This window comes from Musca domestica, unplaced genomic scaffold, assembly GCF_030504385.1.
Source record: "Musca domestica strain aabys unplaced genomic scaffold, Musca_domestica.polishedcontigs.V.1.1 48, whole genome shotgun sequence".
NCBI classification, from domain to species: domain Eukaryota; kingdom Metazoa; phylum Arthropoda; class Insecta; order Diptera; family Muscidae; genus Musca; species Musca domestica.
Window position 1 is genome coordinate 6,489,025 of NW_026712340.1, and position 23,823 is coordinate 6,512,847.

A 23,823-nucleotide genomic window follows, 5' to 3' on the forward strand; every position below is an offset into this window, starting at 1 on the left:
CTTTTATTTTATCCTTACAAATTGATATGTCTAAATATTTCTCCCAACCAGAAATCTGAGATGAATATGGAATTCATGGTTTCGCATATGTGTATTAGATGAAGTATGAAAATGGAATACTTCGGTCGACTATATCTGGAATCTCACGCATATTTTAACGTTTTCCAAAAAGTAGTCCAAAGCTGATTCATATTTATTTAGTTTCAATACGAAATGGTCAATATTGGCCTTTTCCTTCGGAACCTACTCCATTGAGGGTAAAAAATTCGAATAATCATAAGATAAATCAAAATATATTTAAATAAACGAACATTGGCTGAGGGTATACATCTGTCGGCAAAACCGACTGATACGTTTTAACTTGTTTTTATTACAATCGCTATTATTACATTCCTTTTTAGTTTCAAAGTGCGTATGATTATTTTTAATATCGACATAAATCATACGTACTTCTCCAAAACATATATTAGACTTTTAGTTCAAAAAATCTTAAACTCAAGGTCCTAAAACAAAATTTTATGTGTTTTTTTCCTTGTTCCTTGTTTTGAACCCATCGCTCTTTATGAATTTTCCTCCCCTCCTCAATATAAAAATAATATTTCCCCCTAGTGCGTATTAATATTGACATTTCAAATTAATCATATGCCATCTTCCATTTATATAACTATTTATTTTCTTCCTCCTCTTTTATAAACTGTTCTTGTTTCTTTTGTTGTTGTTGTTGGTTTTGTTGCCTGTTTTTTTTTTTTGTCCAATAAAATAGCTGATAATTTACAATTTGTTCGGTATAAATTCATTTTACAACTACAAGCCGTTAGCATTTCGATGTGGCACATCGTAGAAGTAGTCGTTAAAATAACACACACTTTACGAAAGTATAAAATCAAAACGATGGCAGCGTCAAAGGGGCGGGGGCATGACAAATTAGTTCGGCAATAAAACTTAAAAGTAGTAGCGAACAGGCTATTAAAAAAAAGAAACAACAATAACAAACATGTAACAAAACAAGCGACAAAGAATCAACTTCGAAAAAAAATGCCACGCAAATGCAATCACAGGAAACACGGGCCAAGTTTGTTGGTGTCCATTGAAGGTGTGTGGAGGGTGGGTGCTCTGGGTGGTAAACTGAACAAAAAAAAAAAAAAAAAAAAAAAAACAATCCAACCAAACATCGTACACGTTGTAATAAGCGTTTAATACCAATGTTTACAAGCCAAAAGTAATAAAACACGCGACAAGCTCAAAGCCAAGATAGTTCCATAACAAATAAAAACAGCAAGGATACACTTATTACACACTAGAACAACAACGACAACAACAATACTCAATAACGCACACATACACTGAATAATAAAAATAATATTGTGGCCCACTGAGTGTGGAGTATATGTATTTCCATAAATACATACAGATATGGTCATAAACACACCACAGACGGACATACAGACAGACGGACAGGCGGACGGACGGACGGACACACTTTAAGGATCATAAACTACACGTTGGCAATGATTACAAAACATTGAATTTTTGTCTGTCCTTCCCATACTAACAAAACCTACGTAACGTAACGCGCAACGCAGCAAAAAGCAAACAGAAAAAAGCCAAATAGCTGGAAACTTGGCCATATCGAGCTGTGTGTGCTGTGTATTAAGCCATCACAAGTCAAAGTGGCCAATTGTTGTGTGGTTGGCTTGCGAATGACATTGGCCAAACAGAGAAGAGTGTGTGTGAGAGAGCAGAGTGGCGGAAAATGTAAAGAAGTGCTTAAAAGAATGTTTTATTATTAGCCAAATATGTGTGTGAGTGTCTGTATGTGTGAGTATCTGAGGTCTGTGGTCGGAGGGAGGTATTTAAAAAAACACGACAACATTAACGACCATAACATAACTTTATGGTTACAAATATCATTCTCATAGAGCCATTGTTTCTCTTCATACCCACAACTTGTATTCTGATTTTTTTTTTGAAATTATATCCCTTTGGGTCTAAAGATTTTTTGCGTTGTGTGTTTTACGTATGAAATACGAAAAACGAGGGCCAAAAAGGTGCAATTGTTTCTATAGATAAAAATTCATCTCTAAAGAGCAATTTTTGCTATGGAAAAAATTCTCAGAAATATTTTCTGTAGAAAAAATAAAACTTCTTAGCCCTGAACGGAGGGTCGATTTTTTCTACAGGAAAATTCCTCACCTGGAATGAGGAGTAATTTTTTTCTACTGAAAAAAAAAACTATTGATCTGGACAGAGAAGCAGTTTTTTCGATAGCTGCACCAATGCGAGTTTTTTTAAGGACTGAATGCTAGGTTTCTGATGAGGACCGATTTTTTATACACAAAAAGGCTGGTGTATTGAGACTCCCTAACTATCATCCTCTAAATGCAGACTCGCTAGCCTTAGAAATTTTCTTTCTAGCAGCCGGGTCAAAGAGAGTCTCTCTTACCAGTAGCCGGATGTTAGAGAATTACTCTTTAGCCCTGGACTGAGGGTCGATTTTTTTCTACACAAAAAATCCTCGCCTTGAAAGAGGAGCAATTCTTTTCTACTAAAAAAATCTTCATCTGGACTTAGCAGCTATTTCTTTGCTCAGTATCAGTGAAAACTTATATTTAAGGCGATAGGCCATACGGAGTCTCTCTTGTCATCAGCAGGGTCATAGAGAGTCTTTCTGGCCATCAACCAAACAATAGAGAGTCTCTGTAGCCAGCAGTGGAGCCGGCAACCGGGCAATAAGGAGTATCTGTGGTCAGTAGACGGTTCATAGGGAGTCACTCTCTGTCTCACTCTCCTTCTCTTTCTCTCTCTCTCTGGCTAACAGCCCAGAGGATTTTTTTTGCACATACATCTTTCAACAGAGACCATTGACGATGTAGGTGCGACACATCCAAAGCCCGTATACAATTTGTACTTACATTTACAAAGCGATGGCCTAGGCCATCAGACGAGTCCGAAATATACCGACAATGTAAGCGAAAGTTGGTTGGATCCGAAATCTACCGACATTGTAAGCAAAGGCTGGATGAGTTCGAAATCCATCGACATCCGAATCAGAAGCAAGTGCGATGGACACATTTAATTATATTTTGTTTTGTTCTTTAATTCTAATATGGATTTTGTTTCACAATGTAATATCAATACGACATTTGGATGGGTATTTAATTGTAATGGCTAGCGGACTGCTGGGAGTCGTCTGTGGTGATTCTCTGAGCATCGGCTCGTCTGTGGAGACTTGCTGAGCATTGTGGAGGCGGTCCATAAAATCCGACTCTGCGTCCAGCTGGTACATAAAGACCGCCTGACCTCCAGTTGCTCTAAAAAGACTCCCTGGACTTCAGCTCGTCTATGAAGACCGTATGGCCCTCAGTACGCATGTACAGACTCCCTGGTTTCCAGTTCGCATATAAAGACTCCCTAGTTTCCAGCTCGCCTATAAAGACTCCCTGGCTTCCAACTTGCCCATAAAGTCCCCTGGCTTCCAGTTCGTCTATGAAAAGTCACTGGCTTCCAACTCGTCTATAAAAACTCTCTGGCTTCCAGCTCGCCTGTAAAGTCTCCCTGGCTTCCAGCACGTTTCTCCCTGGTCTCTTATAGACTCTCCGGTTTGTATATAGACCCTTGTCTTTATTGATATTTTTCTTTCATTATCGTACCGACCTCGTTTCTTTGCTCAGTATCAGTGAAAACTTATATTTAAAGTTTTCTTTATGTCATTTTGTTTTTGTTGTTGTCCCACAAAAGGACTTTGACAATAAAAATTGATTTGTTAATATATTGTTGTGGCCAAAAGAGTAGTGTGTAGTTTGTTGTTGTCATTTAAATTCATATAAATGTCAAACTTAAAAAACAACAACAACTAACATAATTCATTGCTCCAAACCTAGATCAAGAAAATCCAAAGTTGGACAAAATAACAACAACAGCAACAACCATTTGAGGAGGCTATTATAAGATTTTCACTAAATAACTCGGAGTTAAGGAAAACTTTTTTTTTCGATATTCCATTTGGAAAATAATTGCAAATAATGTGATATATATTCAGTATTGTTTGTTGTTGGCAGTTGCTGCTGCTAACGCTGCCAAAAGGTGTTCGGCGGCTTGTAGTGGTGGCGGCGGCGGCCAATAAATTTCCTTAAATATAGTTTTTATGGACAAAAAATCGAATAAATCTTCAAAAAATAAAATCTCCATTGAAAGTTTCGGAAGAAAGAAGTGTGGCAAGTTTTTAAGTGCAATTCGTAATTTTTCAAAATCTCCACCCATTTTTTTTGGGGAGGGGGTCACAGAAAAAGGCGACCTTATTGGGAGACATTAAAGAAATTGTTTATTGTTCCACAATGAACTCAAGGCAGTGAAGAGAGCGAGAGAGAGGGGAAGGGAGAAGACATATATCAAGTGTATTAATGTTTATCCTATAAAATAAGGATAATTGATGACAACTTGAAAACAATTACGAATCACTTAAGAGACGGAAACGCACACACACACATGCTCTCACATATGCCGGTATGAGTGCATAAAAATCTCTCCCAATATACGCCTGTCTGAGCTTCCTTGTAGATATATGGCTGGACTTAAATGCTTAAGTAGACATAAAATATTATTAGTCCCATCACATTTACCTGCCTGTCTGTCATTAACAACGCCGAGATTTATATTTTCCTCCATTAAAAATATCCTTTATAGGCAAATAAACATTTCCTCGCTTTCCTTCCGTGCCATGGAAAATATGATAAATGGTTTATAATAAACACATCTGTGTGTTGTCACATTTTGGGTGTTCTCTTTTGTCTTTTCGTTTCTCATACACTCTTTGGTCCTTAAATATTCATTATTTTATTTCTATAGCCACACAAGTCAAAGAGTCAATTATCATAAATTCAAATATGTTATCCTTCAAAAAAAATTCTCTGGGGGCTGGCAAGAGCTTAAGGGTTTGCGTGCTTATGTCTGATCCTGGGTATCACAAGTCAATGATTGTTGATAAAATTGAGTTTAATACTTGTCACCAATGACACACATGTTTATGCATGATAGCTCTTATACAGATAAAGGGTATTTTGTAATCATTAAGTAGGATCTGTTGTTGTTGTTGATTTTTTATAAACACTTTAGCTTGGCCATCATATGTGGCCTATGATTAATGATTTTTTGATGATGATTTGGTTCAAAAGCAAATGCTAAAAATTGTGTAAGTAGGAAAACATTTAAATAAAAATATTGCAAGAAAAGAGACGAATTTCATACACATGAAATTAATGCAATCTAAAAGGAAGTGGACATTTTTATACCCTTCACCATTCTAAGATTCCGTTTGTAACTCCTCGAAATATTCATGATACAAAAATTCTAAGACGATTTAGTCATGTATGCCTGTCTGTCGGTTGTAATCATGCTATCATTCAAACGAATTGAGATATAGCATTTTTAGATTAAATGAAACCTTTTGCAATTCAAATGAAACTTTTTGCAGCGGAAATGAAACCTTTTGCAGTGGAATTGAAACCTTTCGCAGCGGAAATGAAACCTTTTGCAACCGAAATAAAACCATTTGCAACCGAAATGAATTTTTTTGCAAATCAAATGAAACTTTTAAATTTATAGAAGGAAAAATAACAAAACATTTTTATTTTTAGTAGGTTTAAAATTAAATCAATTAATTATAACTAATATATTGACAAAGAGGATTTTTTATTGATTATAAATATCTACAATTATTTATATTATTTCTTAAATTTTTAATTATTGTAATAACAAATGGTTCTTTATTGATTTGATATAAAATGCTTCCATATTATTAAATTCCAAATGCTTAACGCTAAAAAGAGAAATTTAAACAAATTTTGGCCTTTATAGGTATGGCTAGGACTGAAATGTGAAATTAAGCTTTACCACAATTTTTTATAATTATAGTATACTATTAATCTTACCTAATAAAGGATTCCCGCTTCGCAGCTTTATTGATTATGGAGATAGAGCAGTCGAGATTTTAATAGACAGATAAGTGGAAATCATTAAATCAGCTATGATCATGATTGTATATACTATATGGGGTCACGACGAATATTTAGAGGCGTTACAAACCGAATGACAAATTTAATATATCCTCCTTTCCATGGAGGAGATTATAAAAGGTACCTAATTCGGGTCCTTTGAAAAAATACCTTGAAAAACTTTTTTTAATCTTTCTGCATCTACACTTGTGTTTTATGGAAGCTTTAAGAAAAAATTTTATAAAAACATAAATATTAATAATCAATAAAAATTCCTCTTTAACTATATATTAGTTATAATTAGTTGATTTAATTTTAAACCTACTAAAAATAAAAATGTTTAGTTATTTTTCCTTCTAAAAATCTAAAAGTTTCATTTGATTTGCAAAAAGTTTCATTTCGGTTACAAAAGATTTCATTTCTGTTGCAAAAGGTTTCATTTCCACTGCAAAAGGTTTCAATTCCACTGCAAAAGGTTTCATTCCCGCTGCAAAAAGTTTCATTTGAATTGCAAAAGGTTTCATTTAATCTGAAAATGCTATATAAGGCAACAATTTTGCACATATGTGTATTTTCCCAGTAGGCAGCTTAAGTTCGTAAATGGGCCATGTCGGTCCATGTTTTCGTATAGGCCCTATAAAAAGGTACCTCCCGATATTCGGTATTTTGATGATTTTAACGACATTATTTACCGTAATTGTTTTAAATTTCGTATTTGAATATCTTAATGGGCCTATGACAAAAAATGACTTATGCAGGTCCGCGTCTTTATATAACCCCCCGTTTTAAAGTTCATCACTTAAACGGTATTTTTCGGAATTTGTTGAAATTTTTCAAGTTCCTTCCAAATGGTGGAAGGTATTAAAAGTTCGGCCCGGTCGAACTTAGATGATTTTTTACTTGTTTATAGAATACCTTTCTTATCTGCTTTTTTGCTTGTTTTTAGAATATTTTCTTCCACTGGAGTAGGGCTTGAAAGCCAATGTTTAATAAAGATATAGTGATGTGTATAATTTGAAGACAATCGGACTGATATCTCATATTTTATAAGAGTTATAATTATTCAAAAATTTGACCCTTTGTGGGGAGGTACTTAATGGAATGGACCGATATTGTTCATATATACAGAAGCAATAATCCAATTTTGCTCTAACTTTGCAAATCCTAATATATGCGTAATGAATAATATTGATCCACTCCATCAAGAGCCTCTCCCACTATGGGTCAAAATTTTGAATAATTATAACTCTTATAAAATATGATGTAAGAGTCCGATTGTCTTCAAATTTCACACATCCAAATATTTTTATGAAGTCAAGATCTGGTATCAAGGCGAAATATCTGGTATTAAGACGGAATATATCGGTCTACTCCTTCTGATACCTCCCCCACAAAGGGTAAAAATATTGAATATCCATGAAGTTCATAAAACGCGAATTTAACATCCGATTCCATTCAGACCTGCATGTCTCAATATTTTTCTCAACACAAGATCTGTTATTAAGTTGGTAGAGATTGGACCATTCCTTCTGTTACATCCCCTACAAAGGGCCCAAGTTTAGAATAACCGAAACGATCATATAATCTGAAATAAGCATCCGGTTATCTTCATATTTCAAACATCCCATTGTTTCAACTAACACAAGACCTGCTGTGAAGATGGGATATATCAATCCACTTCTTCTGGTACCTCCCTCACAAAGGGTCAAAATTTTGAATATCCACGAAGCTCATATAACGAGAAATGAACATCCGATTCCATTCAGACTTACTACATCTCATTATATCTATCGATACAAGATCTGTTATTAATATGGTAGAGATCGGACCATTTCTTCTGGTACCTCACCCACAAAGGTCAAAGTTTTGAATAACCAAAACGATTTTAAAATCCGAAGTAAGCTTCCAGTTCTCTTCATATTTCACACATCCCATTATTTCCACCAACACAAGATCTGCTGTCCACTCATTCTAGTACCTCCCACAAAAGGTCAAAATTTTAAATATCCATTAAGCCCATGAAACGGCAAATTAACATCCGATTCCATTCAGACTTGTTATATCTCAATATTTCCATCAACACAATATTTATTATAAAGATGGTAGATATGGAACCATTTCTTCTCCCACATAGGGTTCAAGATTTTGAAAAAACAAAACGCTGAAAGAAAGCGAGAGAAGCATCCAAATTTCACACATACAAACATTTTTGCTAACATAAGATCTGTTGTGAAGAAGATATATATCTGCTAACCCCTTCTGGTACCTCACCTACAAAAGTTTCAATACTTTTATCTGTCATAACTTGCGAAACAAGTCAGCAATTCTTTACAACTCGTTATATCCAAATTTTCGTCTCAACCAGATACCTGTGATGAATATTGAATTTATAATCTCGCATAAAATTTGATATGGATGTTCGATTTTCTTGTAATTTTAACCATAACATCATTTTTATTTGTATTAGATGAATCATGAAAGTGGAATAATTCGGTGGATTCACATTTTAACATTTTTTAAAAATTATTCCATATCTCGTATAAAGTGAAGGAAGCAACCAATATAGTCCAAACCTGGCACATCGCAATATTTATATCATATATATTTAGGTCCTATACGAAACGGACAATATTCTCCTATTACTTCGGAACCTACACCATAGAGGGTCAAACATTTGAATAATCATAACATAAGTCAAAATATATTTAAAAAATCAAACAGTGGCTTAGGGTATACATCTGTCGGCTTAATCAACTTCTTTATTTTGAAGAGTACAACGACGTACATAAACATTCTTATTTCTCTTTTCTGGTCTGGAATCAGTAACCGCTCAATAGATATGTGCATACAAATTCAAAAATATATAGCATCCGATTCTGATGCTATATATATCTCCTGTAGAATTTCTAATAATTATATAGCCTATTTTACTTTCAGGCAATGCTGTATTATATTTGGATGTAGCGGTTTTTGAGTCCATAAGTTTCAAATAATTTTCTTCTTTTATAGGTATAGAATAATATCTTAATTAGTGAAGTCAAATTTTATTAGATGTTGTAATAGATTTTAATAGATGGATCTTTCTATCTCGCGGAGCTGAGTCGATATAGCTATGTATGTGTGTCTGTCCATGTCAATTTGTAATCATGCTACAGGTCGCAATTATGGCCCGATCATCACGAAATTGAAAATGGAGGTGGGTATAGGGTCAGAATAGAACCCTAAATATAGATCTTATCTCGCCGAGCTGAGTCGATCTAGCTATGTCTGCCCGTCTGTCCATGTTAATTTGTAATCACTCTACAGTTCGCAATTATGGCCCGGTCCTCAAATGGAGATCGAAATTGAAAATGGAGGTGGGGTTAAGACCAGAATATAACCCTATTTCTTTTGGAGATGATCGCATAATATTTAGGGGTTGAAATGGACCAAAAACTGAAAAATTTCCTGATTTTGTAGTTGCTCTACAGGTAGCAATTATAGACCAATCGAAGCGGAAGTTAGCATGGGGCTAGAGCTTAGGGTTGGGCAGAAGCATTCCAATTTTTATGGTCATCGGGTGAAATAGGCCATAACATTTGTGTTAAAAAGTCAAATTTTCCATTAAACCGCGAATATTTTTAATACCGGCGAAATCACAAATAGACGAACAAGTAATTCTGACCATTACGTAGATGCTGATAATAAATATATTGGACATATATAGCGAAATATATACAATGTGTATATACAAAGGAAGGGGATGTTAGCTAGAATGCTTTTATCTCTAGGATCGGCTGACAAATTTTGTCAATTCAGAATGCCCTCTTGGCATAAAAGAATAAAATCTAAAAAAATCGCATAAAAAGATGCCAAAAATCATGTTAATATAGATTGTGTAGTATTTTGTGACATTTTTTTTATTTTTTTTCATATTTTTTATCGCATATGATTTTTTCAATTTGACTTATAATATTAAGGTATACATTTTGTAATATTTTTTCACATTACAACACAATTTGGGGTTATATACAGAGTGCAATTATCGTCCGATCCTCACGAAAATTTTCACAAGGTTAGGCTCAGAAGAGCTAGGCTAGATTTCAAAGATGTCAGCAATATATTTAGGGGTTGAAATCGACCAACAACTAAAAAAATTTCTGATTTTGCAGCCGTTATAAAGGTCACAAATAGAAACCAAAGGACACGGAATCTCGTATGAAGTTAGAGTTTAGGACAGCGGGTAGAATGGACCACTACTTTTGTGTGAAAAAATACCAATATTTCCATTCTACCGAAACACTGAAAATAACTTACAGGCGAAATCCAAAATACACAAAAGTCGAACTTCTGACTTTTCTATGCGGATTCCGTTGACGAATATAGCCAAATATCGTAGACAAGCAAATCATATAGACTAGACTAAATTTAGAGATTCAGAGGAGCCTCTTGCTTTATTTGAGGGTTCAAATGAACCAAAAACAGAAAAAATTTCCTGATCACACAATTGAAGCCAATCGAAACGCCTGAGATGATAGTTAAGGACAGGGAAGAATTCTAGCATTTTGGATGACCATTGGATTATACTTAGCTGCAAAATGGACCACAACAACTAGCAGCACGACAGAGTGCGTCAATATTTTGCAAATTTCCATGGTCATATATCATAATTTCTATATCATAATTTCAAAAGGGGAATCTTGCAAAATGGATTTGGACATAAGGGGGCTTCTAACATATTGTAGTGTTGTAGGGTATCACATGGTCGGCCCCGCACAATTATCGTCTTTGCTTACTTGTTTTATTTAAGAAATAATGATGTCTTCAACAATACATTGATTATTTCATTCTAATTTTAACAACTTCTAAAACCCCCTCCTTCAATGTGAAGTTCTACCTCCAATATTTTCGTTATTATTTAAAACAACATTTAACTTACTCCATTTCAAAACTATTTAAAATATATTTTCCATTCCAATCAGCGAACACTATTTATTTTCACTTTTTAATATTCTTTGACAGGACTGCGAAAACAAAAAAAAAAAAAAAAAAAAAAAAAAACCAAAAAGGGATACAAATTGATTTCAAATGACAGGGGATGATGGTTAACAACCATCAAAACAATGCAAATCCTTTGGTCGATACTTATAAATAAATATTCTGTTTAGGACAAAGTTTTATTGTTGTTCTTGCTATTTTCACTCTATATAAACAAACGTTTAAATCTTGCATTGTTTTTATTGTTATTTTTTTCTCTTTACAGATGGTGATCCCATTAAACTACCAGACAATTTGGAAAGCTTGCCAAGAGCTGACAGTTTCCCGTCACAACGTCATCGCTGGAATACAAATGAGGTCAGTTTGATTTTATCGTTGAAAATAGATTTGCATTTGAAAACAAAAAAATATATATAAATAAAGACCCTCACTACCCTTCATACCAAAAGGGAACTAGTCCTCCTTCCCTCTCCTTTGGGATGTGTAAGAGAAATAAACTTAACTTCTGCCCCCCCCCCCATTGGAAATAAAAAGCAAAGCCATCAGAAAGGACATCTTTTGAATTGCATTTAAATATCCATTCATCCATCATCTTCATCGTTTATTCAAGCATTTCGTTGTTTGTTTATTGTCAACGGTGTTGTTTTTGTTGTAGTTGTTGTTTGGTATTTTGCATTTACATTTCATGGACTGTTTGTGTTTGTCTTTTAACGGGTGTTTGGCTGCCACAAAACACTAGAAGAAAAAAAAAGAACTAGACTTTCCTCCTCTTTGGCAAACACTGTAATGTCTTTATCCGTTAAACAATTTTCTTTTTTTTTGGAGGATGTTGTAACCTTTCCATTTTTGAGATATTTTGTGGTGTTTTTTTTTTTGTGATCCTTCTTCTCAAGTTTCTTGTAGATGCCATTTTTTGTCTCTGCTCCTTAACTTCTTGATGGCATTGAGCATGACATCGTACCGGTGTGATATGTAATGGATTGTAGCCAACGAAAAATAAAACTGAAAAAAACGACAAAAAAAATAAAAAAAAACTTTGTAGTGTGAGTTTGACATTAAACATCTTTAATATGCCTGGAAGTTTAAAGTTGATTCCATGAATGAAAAATGGAAGTTGATTAAAATGTTAATATGTTTTGACAACTAGTTGTCATAAGAAAATTTTTATGAAAGGAGTTTGAAATGCATTTCTCTAATTTACTCAAAGTGTGGCATGGCTTAAAAAATGCATTTTTCTGAGTTAGTAAATTTTATCTTTTCTTCAGGGTAAATAAAAACACTGCATCAAAGTCAAAAGCTTTCTACAATTTTTTTTTTAATTTTATTTTATGAAAGCAAAAATGTCGGAAATAGAATCACATTTTAGTATAAGTTTAGTTTTTTCGAATTGGTCACCTTTGGCACGAATTATGGCCTTCAAACGGCCAATGAAACCGTCACACGCTGCCCGAATGTTGCTCTGCAATATTTTGGCCCATTCCCGGCGATGCGTTTGCTTGAGGTGATCGACACTTTGGTATTTTCTAGAGCCAACCTTGCTTTCCAAAATACTCCAGACATAATAGTCCAACGGTTTGCTATCCGGAGATTTTGGTGGCCATTATGCGCTGGAAATGAAGCGAGGAACCTTATTTTGTAACCATTCTTGGGGGGCGCATGCTGAGTCCTGTTGGAATGTCCAAGGTCTGCGGCCAAAATGTTTGCGTGCCCAAGCCTTCAATACACCCTCAAGAATATTTCCGCGATAATATTCGGCATTTATTCTGATGCCACGGTTGATTAATACGAGCGGAGAGCGACCATCGGCTGTTATGGCGGCCCACACCATCATCATGGCCGGCGCTTGTGTTCTGGTGGCCAACCGAAGGAGCACAATTTCAGCTGACCTCTTTGGCAAGTAAGAACGATCATTTTGTTTGTTTACAAACTGCTGGACAACGAATGTTTTCTCATCGGACAAAACTAAATTCAGCAGTTCACCACTTCCACGAAGCAACTCTTTAACTCTTTTGAGTCTATTTTCTTTCTGTTGCGGTGTAAGTTCTTGCACTTTTTGGAATTTCAATGGCTTTATCCCGAGCTCATTTGTCAATATTTGCCGAATGGAATATTGCGATATGTTCATTTTCGGCCACTGCGAAACGGGTTTCGATCAAGTCAATTCTTTACTTTTCGAATAATTTCTGCTGATGTTACTGTTCTCTTTCGTCGACTTCCTTGACGTCGGGCTACGCTATCAGTATCACGATAACGAGCGATGGTACGAGACACAAACGATTTATTCACATTTAAATGCTGGAGTGCTCTAACGATAGCCACTTGTGATTGCCCAGCCAAATATAAAGAAATCACACTATCGCGCTTGAATTCTATTACGAATAACTTTTTTCTGGAAAATTCTCACCAACATGCTTTTGTACGCTTTTAAGCAATATAATGGAATAATTTTAACAGCTGTCGGACGGGTGTCTTAGAAATGACAGCTGTCTGAAGTTGGTTGCAGTTTTTTTCATCTCACCCTGTATGGGGGACGTACCAAAAAGAAATAATCCGATATCTACCGTCTTTATAACAATTATTGTGTTGATGGAAATATTGAGATATACCAAGTTTAAATGGAATCGGATGTTAATTTCGCGTTTTATGAGCTTAATGGATATTCAAAATTTCATGGGGGAGGTACCAGAAGGAGTGGACCGATGTATTCCATCTTAACACCAGACCATATGTTAAAAAAAATATTGGAATGTGTGAAATTTGAAGACAATCGGACATCACATTTTAAAAGTTTGACCCTTTGTGGGGGAGGTACTTGATGAAGTCGACCGGTATTGTCCATTTTCTCACATGTCCTAGCACTGATGCAAATTTTAGGATTTGCAAAGTTGGAACAAAATCAGATTATCCTTTCTCTTTCTGTGCAGTAAAATATTTTCTTTAAAAATGTCGACCTTTAGTGTGGGAGGTACCAGAAAGAGTGGACCGGTATTACCCTCTCCGAACTCGATCTAAGTTTAATAATAATATTCCAATGTACCACGGTTGGACCAAATCGGATACTCCCTTCGAGAGGTATCGTGCGCACTAGCCAGCCAGACAGACAGACGTACTGTCGGACATCGCTAGATCGACTCCAAATGTCCTGAACGTGCTAAAACCGTTATTTCTATGAGGCACGTTTTGGCCGTATTAAATTATATATCTCATTCATATAACTGAGGATGCTTTGTAACTTTGCTAATCCTTCTACATATATCTCTGAAAATTCACGTATTCTAGCATTGATACTACTCAAATATTTACCTTTCTGACAAATATTCATTGCGTTCTAATGCCGAATAAATAACCGCATAAAAGTTTACAACTTTTCAATCTTTTTTCCCCTTTCGAAACTCTGTTTCCTCTGTTTCCACTGAGGAAATTAGCTCCGCTTCATAAAAATCGTGACATTTTTAACGCTTAGCTAACCCAGCTAGACAAAGAACTATTTTCATTGTTTTGTTGTTGTTGTTATTGTTATGTTTCATTGTTGTTAATTAATTAAATGAAATAAGAAAAACTTTTGTTCATTGTAAACTTTTGCTCCAGTGGATATTTGTTGGCCATGCTACGAGTTTGAATTGGTGTCCATGCAACTACGTTCCATTGTAACAACGCGAACGACTTCGCTGAATTATTTACATTTAAATTGTTGTTGTTTTGGGGCAACAATAACTTTTAATATTAACCTTTGTGGTGGCCTTTTGTTACGCTTCTTTATGGACCTCAGTTATTCTTCTCCCCTTTCCCCCTTCTCTTTAAGGCATTTAAATTCCAAAAATTAAAACTATGTGGTTAGCCACACACACTCACATTGACGTATGGTTTTGGTCCAAGGTGTATCTGTCTGTGTGTGTGTGTGTGTGGCTGCGTGTGAATGTTGGATTTTGTGTTAAACCAAATTGCCGGTAAAAATGCATCTCGCACTTAACCTATGGCGGCGAATATCTCCTCCTGGAAGGACAGACCGATGGACTAACGGATGATTGCTGTCCTGTGGCCTCCTATGGCTCTATGGGACAGCACGGATAGTACATTGTGCAGAGGCCACCATGGAGTTTTCAGAGTGAGCAATGATTTTTGCTTTTACGCAGTTGTTGTTGGGGTTTAGTCGTGGTTGTTGTTGTTGTTTGTTACATGACCAAAATAAACGTGCGTAATTTTATTTATGTAACAATATTTGGTGGTAAAATTACATTCATTCATTTCGACCAGAATACGAGCAGTGGCTGTTGGTCAATGATATTTAAAAAGATGGCTTATTGGTCACAGTGGTTAGAATCTAAAAAAAAGTATTTTAAGAGCGAGACTTGTGTTTTAACCAAAATTTTTTTTTTACAAAAACTGCAAATACGAAATTTGAAATAACTCCGGCGAATAACGTCGCTAAAATCATTAAAATACCGAATAAAGTGAGGTACCATTATAGGGGGGCTATACGAAGACGTGGACTTGTATACGAAATATTTAGGCATAGGGTGTAGTGACCATTACAAACTAACTAATGGCAAAATACACATGTGTGCAAAATTTTAGCCTGTCTCAATTCGTTCGAAAGGTAGCGTTATTACAGCAGCCAGATGGACAGACTAGATTCCGAATATCAGAATCCCATCTTTATCTCAACAGCAAGTGTCGTGGGCATGTGGCATTTTGCACTTTTCGTACTTTCATGGTACGCATATCCAAAACAAGCTTCTTTTCTCAAATACATCCAAATCAAATTTGTGGATTCCAGCTCTATGTCTTCAGCCAATATCCAATTTAGTACTACTTAGTATGTTCGAATAATTATAGCACGCATTTCCATATCCATATCCATTAACCACATACACCAACAGTGACATCTATTCCCTCACCCTATACCAAATTTGGTACTATTTTGTACTATTCGAACAACCACCTTCACATCTTCCACAACCACCTTCATATCTCAATTCCAAAATCCAACCAGGATTCTAGCCCTTTCTCTTTATCCACTACCAATTTTAGTACCATTCAGTACTTTTCATATATATAATAGGACGCATTTCCAAATCATCACCAAATCTCAAACGCAGATACCATCAGTGATCTAAATATCAAATTTAACAGTTTTTATACTCTTCACCAAAGTATGGAGGGTATATTAAGTTTGTTATTCCGTTTGTAACACCTCGAAGTATACATGTTAGAACCCACAAAGTATGTATTCTTGATCAGAGTAAAATTTTATGTCGTTTTAGCGATGCCCGTCCGTCACTCTAGCCTCCGAACGAAATGAAGAATATTGATAAAATTTTACTAAAATTTATATTATATATTTTGGTACTGAAAATTGGCCATGTAGGTTCACGTTTTGGTATTGCTCCCATATAATGGTACCTCCCTATTTTCGGTATTTTGGTGATTTAAGCGACATTATTCAACGGAAATGTTTCAAATTTTGTATTTGAAGTTCGTAGTGGATATTAGAGCTTATGACAGAAAATTGTCTGTGCAGGTCCATGCCTTCATATAGCCCCCATACAACGGTATTTCCCGATATTCGATACTTTGATGATTTTAGCAACATTATTCACCGGAATTGTTTAAAATTTTGTATTTGAAGTTCGTAATGGATACTACAGCCTAAGACAGAAAATTGTCTGTGCAGGTCCACGTTTTGGTATATCCCTCATACAATAGTACCTTCCTATATTCTGTATTTTGATGATTTTATGTATATTATTCATCGATTTTTTTTCAATTTTCGCATTGTAATGGCTTATGACAGATGTTGCCTATATAGGTCTTCGTCATCGTATAGACCCTAATATAACGGCTACATTCGGTATTTTTAAGATTTCAACAGAATTTACAGCTTTATTACTTGTTGGTACTTTTGAAAACCACCTCCATATGTCCAGACTACACATGAACATCAACCTTAATACCAAATTTCAGATTTCAAGCATTATCTGTTCACCCAATACCAAATTGTGCCTAATATAGTACTATTTAGTACATCTCGTGTACATAACATCTTTATCACAAACCTATTATCAACAGGGACCCCAATACCCACATTTCAAATTACCAGCTTCTTCTGTTCACCCGAAACGGAGTTGTACCAAATTTAGTACCATTTAGTACAGTTCTTACACTTGGTACACATTTTTAAAACCTCCTACTTACATCAATTCCATTTCCATGAAATGATTCTCATACCAAATTTCAAGTTTTCATATAATTCTTAATAGTACCAAATTAAGTACATTTTAGTACTTTTGGTACACGTATTGTTAGTATTTCGAAAAACCCTTTAGTTTGTCTATTCTACACAACATCAAAGACTTTGACACGAAATTTCAGATTAAAGATTAAGTAATTTTCCTATTTTTCAAATCCTACTTTCCAAATCATACTTTGATGTAGCTTTTTTGTTAAATAAATTTGGGAAGACCATTTTCATCTCTATAATTTGTTAAACTATGTTGATTTATCAACAATTTGGTACAATTCATAAAGATTGTAAAACCCTTTGTACACCCACACAAATTGCGCGTGGTTTATGTCTTTGCTAGTGCAACTTACAATTTATTTTTACAGATGTTATTTGCCTAAGGGCGATGTATGACCAGTACTATATTTTATGGTCTCGATTAGCGATTTAATCCTTAATTTAAAATTCGTTATAACATCTTAATATGACTTCAAGCCCCTGTGCGCTACAGTGCAAATAAGTAAACCGATATACAACGATAAACATATTTTACATGTGTATCATACACCGGGCACACTCGCATATATTCTCCTAGCTGAAACATTCATGGACTCATCCAAAATGTGGTAAATAAGGACTACGATTCGCCGGTTCATGTTTTTATTTGTTGTACTTAATTTTTATTTTTCTCTTTTGTTGTTTTTTGTGATTTTAATAAACTTTTATTTTTTAATTTAGTCAACTTGCCTGCCAAAATCTCAACCCATCTTAGCAAATATATGTTTGTGTGTGTATTTTTTACTCCTTTAAATCTTTTAAACTATGACCATGTTAAATACACCGAAATAAGCGTTTGTCATCCTGATTTTGTGTTTTCTCTTTAAGTTTTATTTGAAAAAAAAAAAAAAGAAATTACGAATCTGATGATTGTATGCACTGACTATAAACATTCTTAACAGTAGATGAATAATTGTCATGCTCTTCTCCTCCTACTCTGAAAGTCCCACTCCAAAAAGTCGACATTTTCCAAAAATGTTTTACTGCGCAGAAAAAAAGATAAGGCAAATTTGCAAATCCTACTGTTTGCATCAGTGTTAGGTCAGGTGCGAAAATGGACAATATCGATCCATTCCAGCAAGTACCTCCCCCACAGAGAGTCAACATTTTGAATAATTATAACTCTAATAAAATGTGATGTAAGAATCCGATTGCCTCCAAATTACACAGATCGCAATATTTTTTTATTAACTCAAGTTCTGGTGTGAAGACGAAATATATTTGTCCACTCCTTCTGGTACATCCCCCACAAAGGGTCAACATTTTGAATATCCATGAAGTTCATAAAACGCGAAATTAACATCCGATTCCATTCAGACTTGGCACTTTTGAATAGCCAAATCGATTATAACATCCGAAATAAACATCCGGTTCTTTTCACATTTCACACTAATAGCATGTGTGAAATATGAAAATGCTAACATAAGATCTGCTGTGAATATGGGATATATCGGTATATCCCTTCTGGTACCTCCCCACATAGGGTTCAAATTTTGAATAACCAAAACTATTATAAAATCCGAAATAATCATCCGGTTCTCTTCATATTTTACCCATCCCAATATTTCTACTAACACAAGAACTGCTGTGAAGATGTAATATATCGGTCCACAATATCTATGAAGCTGATAACACGCGAAATTAACATCCGATTCCACTCAGACTTGGCACATCTTAATATTTTAATCAACACAAGATTTGTTATAAAGATGGTAGATATCGGACAATTTCTTCTGGTACCTCCCCCATATAGGGTTAAAGATTTTGAAAAACAAAGCGCTCAAATAAAGCGAAAAAAGCATCAAATTTCACACATACAAACATTTTTGCTAACACAAGATCTTTTGTGATCTGGTACCTCCCCCACAAAGGGCCATAATTTTCAATACTTTTATCTGTCATAACTTGCGAAGTAAGTCAGCGATTTTTTACAACGTGCTATATCTAAATATTCCTCTCAACCAGCAACCTGACTTGAATATGGAATTTATGATATCGCATAAAATTGGATATACATGTATACAATTTTAGATGAAGTATGAAAATGGAATATTTCCGTCGACAAATACCTGGCGCCTCACGTACATTCTAAAATTTTCTAAAAAATATCACAGATTTCATATAAAGAGAAGGAAGTAGTCAATATATTTGTATCACATTTATTTAGATCCGATACGAAATTGACAATATTGTCAGTGAGTGTCAAGAATTTGAATAATCATAATAGAAGTCAAAATATATTTAGATAATAGAACATTGGCTGAGGGTATACAACTGTCGGCATAACCGACTGATCCTTTTTAAAATGTGCTATAATATAATAAAAATGTGCTATAATATCCCAAAAGGCATCTAGATATCTTTTTTAAAAATATTCAATTATAACTCCGATGATTTTTTTACAAAAAAAAAAAAAAAAAAAAAAAAAAAAAAAAACTTTAAATTCAAGATAATATCAACTTTTTCGATAATTTAAATTCTTGGCCAGCTTGAAATTCTAAAACTGTAATTTGAGGTTTTCTGTCACAATTTCCAAATGAATTAGTTTTCACATGTGAAATCTCTTTTAGTTTCAATATGTATGCCAAAATCAAAAGTTTAGAATAGCCCCACAATTTGTTATATCCCCATATTTTCTAATTTAGAATTTTTCATTTATGCTATATTTTATAATCCTTAAATCCGATTTACAATTTTCACATTCCCCAAAACCAAAAAAGAAAAGGAAGGAAACAATTTTCGCACCTTGTTTAAAACGAAATGAATTACAAGACCCCCCAAATCGAGAATTTTCACACATACTTATATTACATTCTGTTGCTGCTGCACAACAACATGCATTGGAATCCTTTAAGGATAAACATCAACATATTCTCACACTTTCCCACTCTCTGTCACTTGGTCCGCTTTCTCAAAAAAAGGCAAGGGATATTAAAATTACTTAAAACCCTTTCTCCATCGTCATTGGGAAGAGAAGTTGCCATTTTTATGTCCTTAATGAAAATTTGTGCAACACGATTCTGAGTAAATATTTTTACAATTTCCTCGACATTCCATGAGGGCAACACATATGCCACGTGTCACATGCCGCACTTACCACCATTGCTCTGGTGGCCACTAGCAGATTTTGGGCGCTGTTGTTGTCCATGGATGTTGGTACATAAAAGCGCTGTTTTCACGGAAATGATTTAAAGTTTTTTTGGTGTTAATTTTTTTCCTCAACACTACCGGAGACCAGCCATTTCCTACCAGATACCATCTACCTTTAGCACCTCGAGAGAGCAAAGCTGTGCAGCCCAGGTCTTGTGGTCCTCCACACATTGTGACCAAGTGTGTGGTTGGGTTTGTCACGACGACAATGAGAAAGTCAAATGTCGAAAATAGTGTTAATATATCCTGGCCGCCTGGCCGGCCATTCGAAGGCCATAAGTAAGGTTATATATGACATTGTTGGGTTCGGTCGGTCGGTTGGTTAGCCAGCTAGCTAGCGAAAAATGACCACCAGAGTCTTTTTCATTTTGGTTGCTTGTTAGCTTGGTTGTGCATATTTGACATTAAACACACACACACACACTCATAAAAACCACAATCCTTTAATTTACAGGTGTCATATACGGAGGCAAGAAACATTCATATATGAAGTATCCACCAACCACTGGTGGCAGCTATTGCCTGCTTTTAGGCAACTAAAATGTAAGGAATGAATGGTCGGTCGGCCGGTCCACCACTCGCAGTTTTGTTTATTTCGCGAGAGGTATTTTTATTATTGTCTTTGGAATTATTTATGCAAAATGTTTAAGTGGACAATAACACACTGGACATATGTTTACAAGGTGACATTCATTGGGGAAAAAAACGAGAGGCAGTGTGGGAATTGGAAGGAATGTTTAAAATATCTACGATTTGTGTTATGAGAAAAAATTTACAAATCCACTATTATACAGGGTGAGATGAAAAAACTGCAACCAACTTCAAATTGCTGTCATTTCTAAGCCACTAGTCCGACAGCTGTTAAAATTATTCCAATGACAGCTTATTATATTGTTTACAAGCGTACAAAAGCATTTTGGTGATAATTTTCCATAAAAAAGTTATTAGTGATGGAATTCAAGCGGGATAGTGTGATTTATTCATATTAGGCTGGAAAACCACAAGTGGCTATCGAAAGAGCACTCCAGCATTTAAATGTGAATAAATCTTTCGAGCTGGGGGTAAAGCCATTGAAATTCCAAAAAGTGCAAGAACTTACAACGCAACAGAAAGAAAATAGACTCAAAAGAGCTAAATAGTTGCTTCGCTTGGTCGAAAGTGGTGAACTGCCGAATTTGGTTTTCTCCGATGAGAAAACATTCGTTGTCCGGCTGTTTGTAAACATACAAAATGATCATGTTTACTTGCCAAAGAGGTCAGCTGAAAATGTGCACCTTCGGTCACCAGAACTGAAACGCCGGCGATGATCATCAGAATAAATGCCGAATATTATCGCGAAAATATTCTGGAGGGTGTATTAAAGCCTTGGGCACGCAAACATTTTGGTCGCAGACCTTGGACATTCCAACAGGACTCAGCACTATCGCACTCAAAACACGCCACCCAAGAATGATTAAAAAAATTAGGTTCCTCGCTTCATTTCCAGCGCACAATGGCCACCAAAATCTCCGGATACCAATCCGTTGGACTATTGTGTCTGGAGTATTTTGGAAAGCAACGTTGGCACTAAAAAATGCCAAAGTGTCGATCACCTCAAACAAGCGCTTCGCCGGGAATCGGCCAAAATACCGCAGAGAAACATTCGGGCAGCGTGTGACGGTTTCATTGGCCATTTAAAGGCCATAATTCGTGCAAAAGGTGACCAATTCGAACAAATTATACGAAAATTTGTTGCAATTTCCGAAATTAGTTTGCTTTCATTCAATAAAATTTAAAAAAAATGTAAAAATTATGGCGTTTGACTTTGTTGCAGTTTATTTTTTATTTGACCCTCTAGAGAATCGGATGTTTATTTCTTATTTTATGGGAGTTGTGATTATTCAAAATTTTGAGTGTTTTAAGGGGGTGGGAGAGGGCTATGTAGCAGAAGGTGTGATTCGATTTATTTCATCTTCGTACCAGATTTTGCATTGGTAAAAATATTGGTATGCACGGGACACACATTTTATAAGAGGCACAATTTTTCACAAATTTTGACCTTTTATGGTGTACGTACATGGTAGAGCGGATCAATCCTGTCCGTTTTCGCAAAATATATAAATATTAGGAGTTGCCAATTTGAAGCAAAATCGAATAATCCTTTATTGCTCTATTGGTAGATTATTTCTGCCAAAATTGTGACTCCAAATGTCCTAAAAGGAAGTTGAACCTACGGGCTAAAACCGTTATTTCGATAAAGCACGCTTTGGCCGTATCATATGATATATACTCTCTGTAGCCTTATTGAAGGTATAAAAATAGAAATAAAAATTCTTAAAAAAATCCCATTAATTGTTGAAAAATTCACAAATAACTTTGCCAATAATAAACAAAACCTTCAAAAATCTACGAAAACTCATGTTTATAGCAGTTAACTTTTGAAAAAATAAAAATTAAAGCTATGCCAATTTTTTTGAAAACATTGTATATAAAAAAATTAATACCAGGATCAATCTGAAAATATACTTTTTGTCCTTTAAAAAAAAATATATTCTTAAAAAATAGCTTTTAACAATTCTGTTGGTCTTTTGAAATTTGTATTCATTTCAATTGACCTCTTCGCATTTCTTCCATAACGAAAGACCTTCTTTGCTTCCGCAACAATTTTTATTTATTATCCTCGTTTGTTTTATTATGAAACGTTTTCACTATTTTATTTGCCATCAGGCATCCAATCACAATTTTTGTTTTCGTTTTCATTTTTTTTGTTGTTGTGAGCGGTCACGTAATGCCAATCGTATACCACCATCGGATATAAAATTAATCAATTAATATGTTATAAATGTCACGATTTATTTGTCACTAGTTGTTGCTGCTGTTGTTGGCAACAAAAACAACAACAAAACGAGAAGATATACCCAAAAAGAGAACAAAATCCTTAAAATCAACAAAAAAAAGAAGAGAAAACATCGAGGACATAAATGGCAGTAACCCAAGTTCATTCCTTGTTATTTTAATATTTATAAAAATTACTTTCATTGGCCGGGCAGTCGGCCATCCCTATCGTCATCATCATCGATAGCTGTTAGGGTGAACTACAAATGGTTGGGCGGATGGAGGGGGTCCAGGATACCCATTTGTATAGTTATCAATTTGATTGTTGGTTGGCTTGTTTTTCTCGCTACTCTCAGATTTCACTTGCCGATGTTGTTGTCGTTTTTGTTGTTGGTTGAAGGGATGGAGTCATGTTTTCCATTTTATGAATAATTTAAAATGAGTATTTCGATTTGTTGTTTTTTCACTCTCTTCGATTTGAGCTACGGGAGGGTGGTGTGTGTGTGATTTATTCGCCCGTTTTTTTGTAAACCACATGTTTTTTGTTACCACATATATTTGCTGCTACTCGGATTCACATCTGTGGTCTGTGTGCTGCCACAGCTAGGAGTT

The 23,823-nt window shown here is 35.0% G+C and overlaps 1 protein-coding gene across 2 annotated transcripts in view; it reads left to right on the forward strand.

Annotated features, from left to right (window-relative positions):
• LOC131804701 (uncharacterized) overlaps positions 1 to 23,823 on the forward strand; it is a 177,091-nt gene that overhangs the window by 110,572 nt on the left and 42,696 nt on the right. For both annotated transcript variants that reach the window (XM_059127768.1, XM_059127767.1), the window contains exon 4: positions 11,233 to 11,324. In XM_059127768.1, coding sequence (XP_058983751.1) covers positions 11,233 to 11,324 — 92 coding nt within the window. The remainder of the gene's footprint in view (positions 1 to 11,232; positions 11,325 to 23,823) is intronic.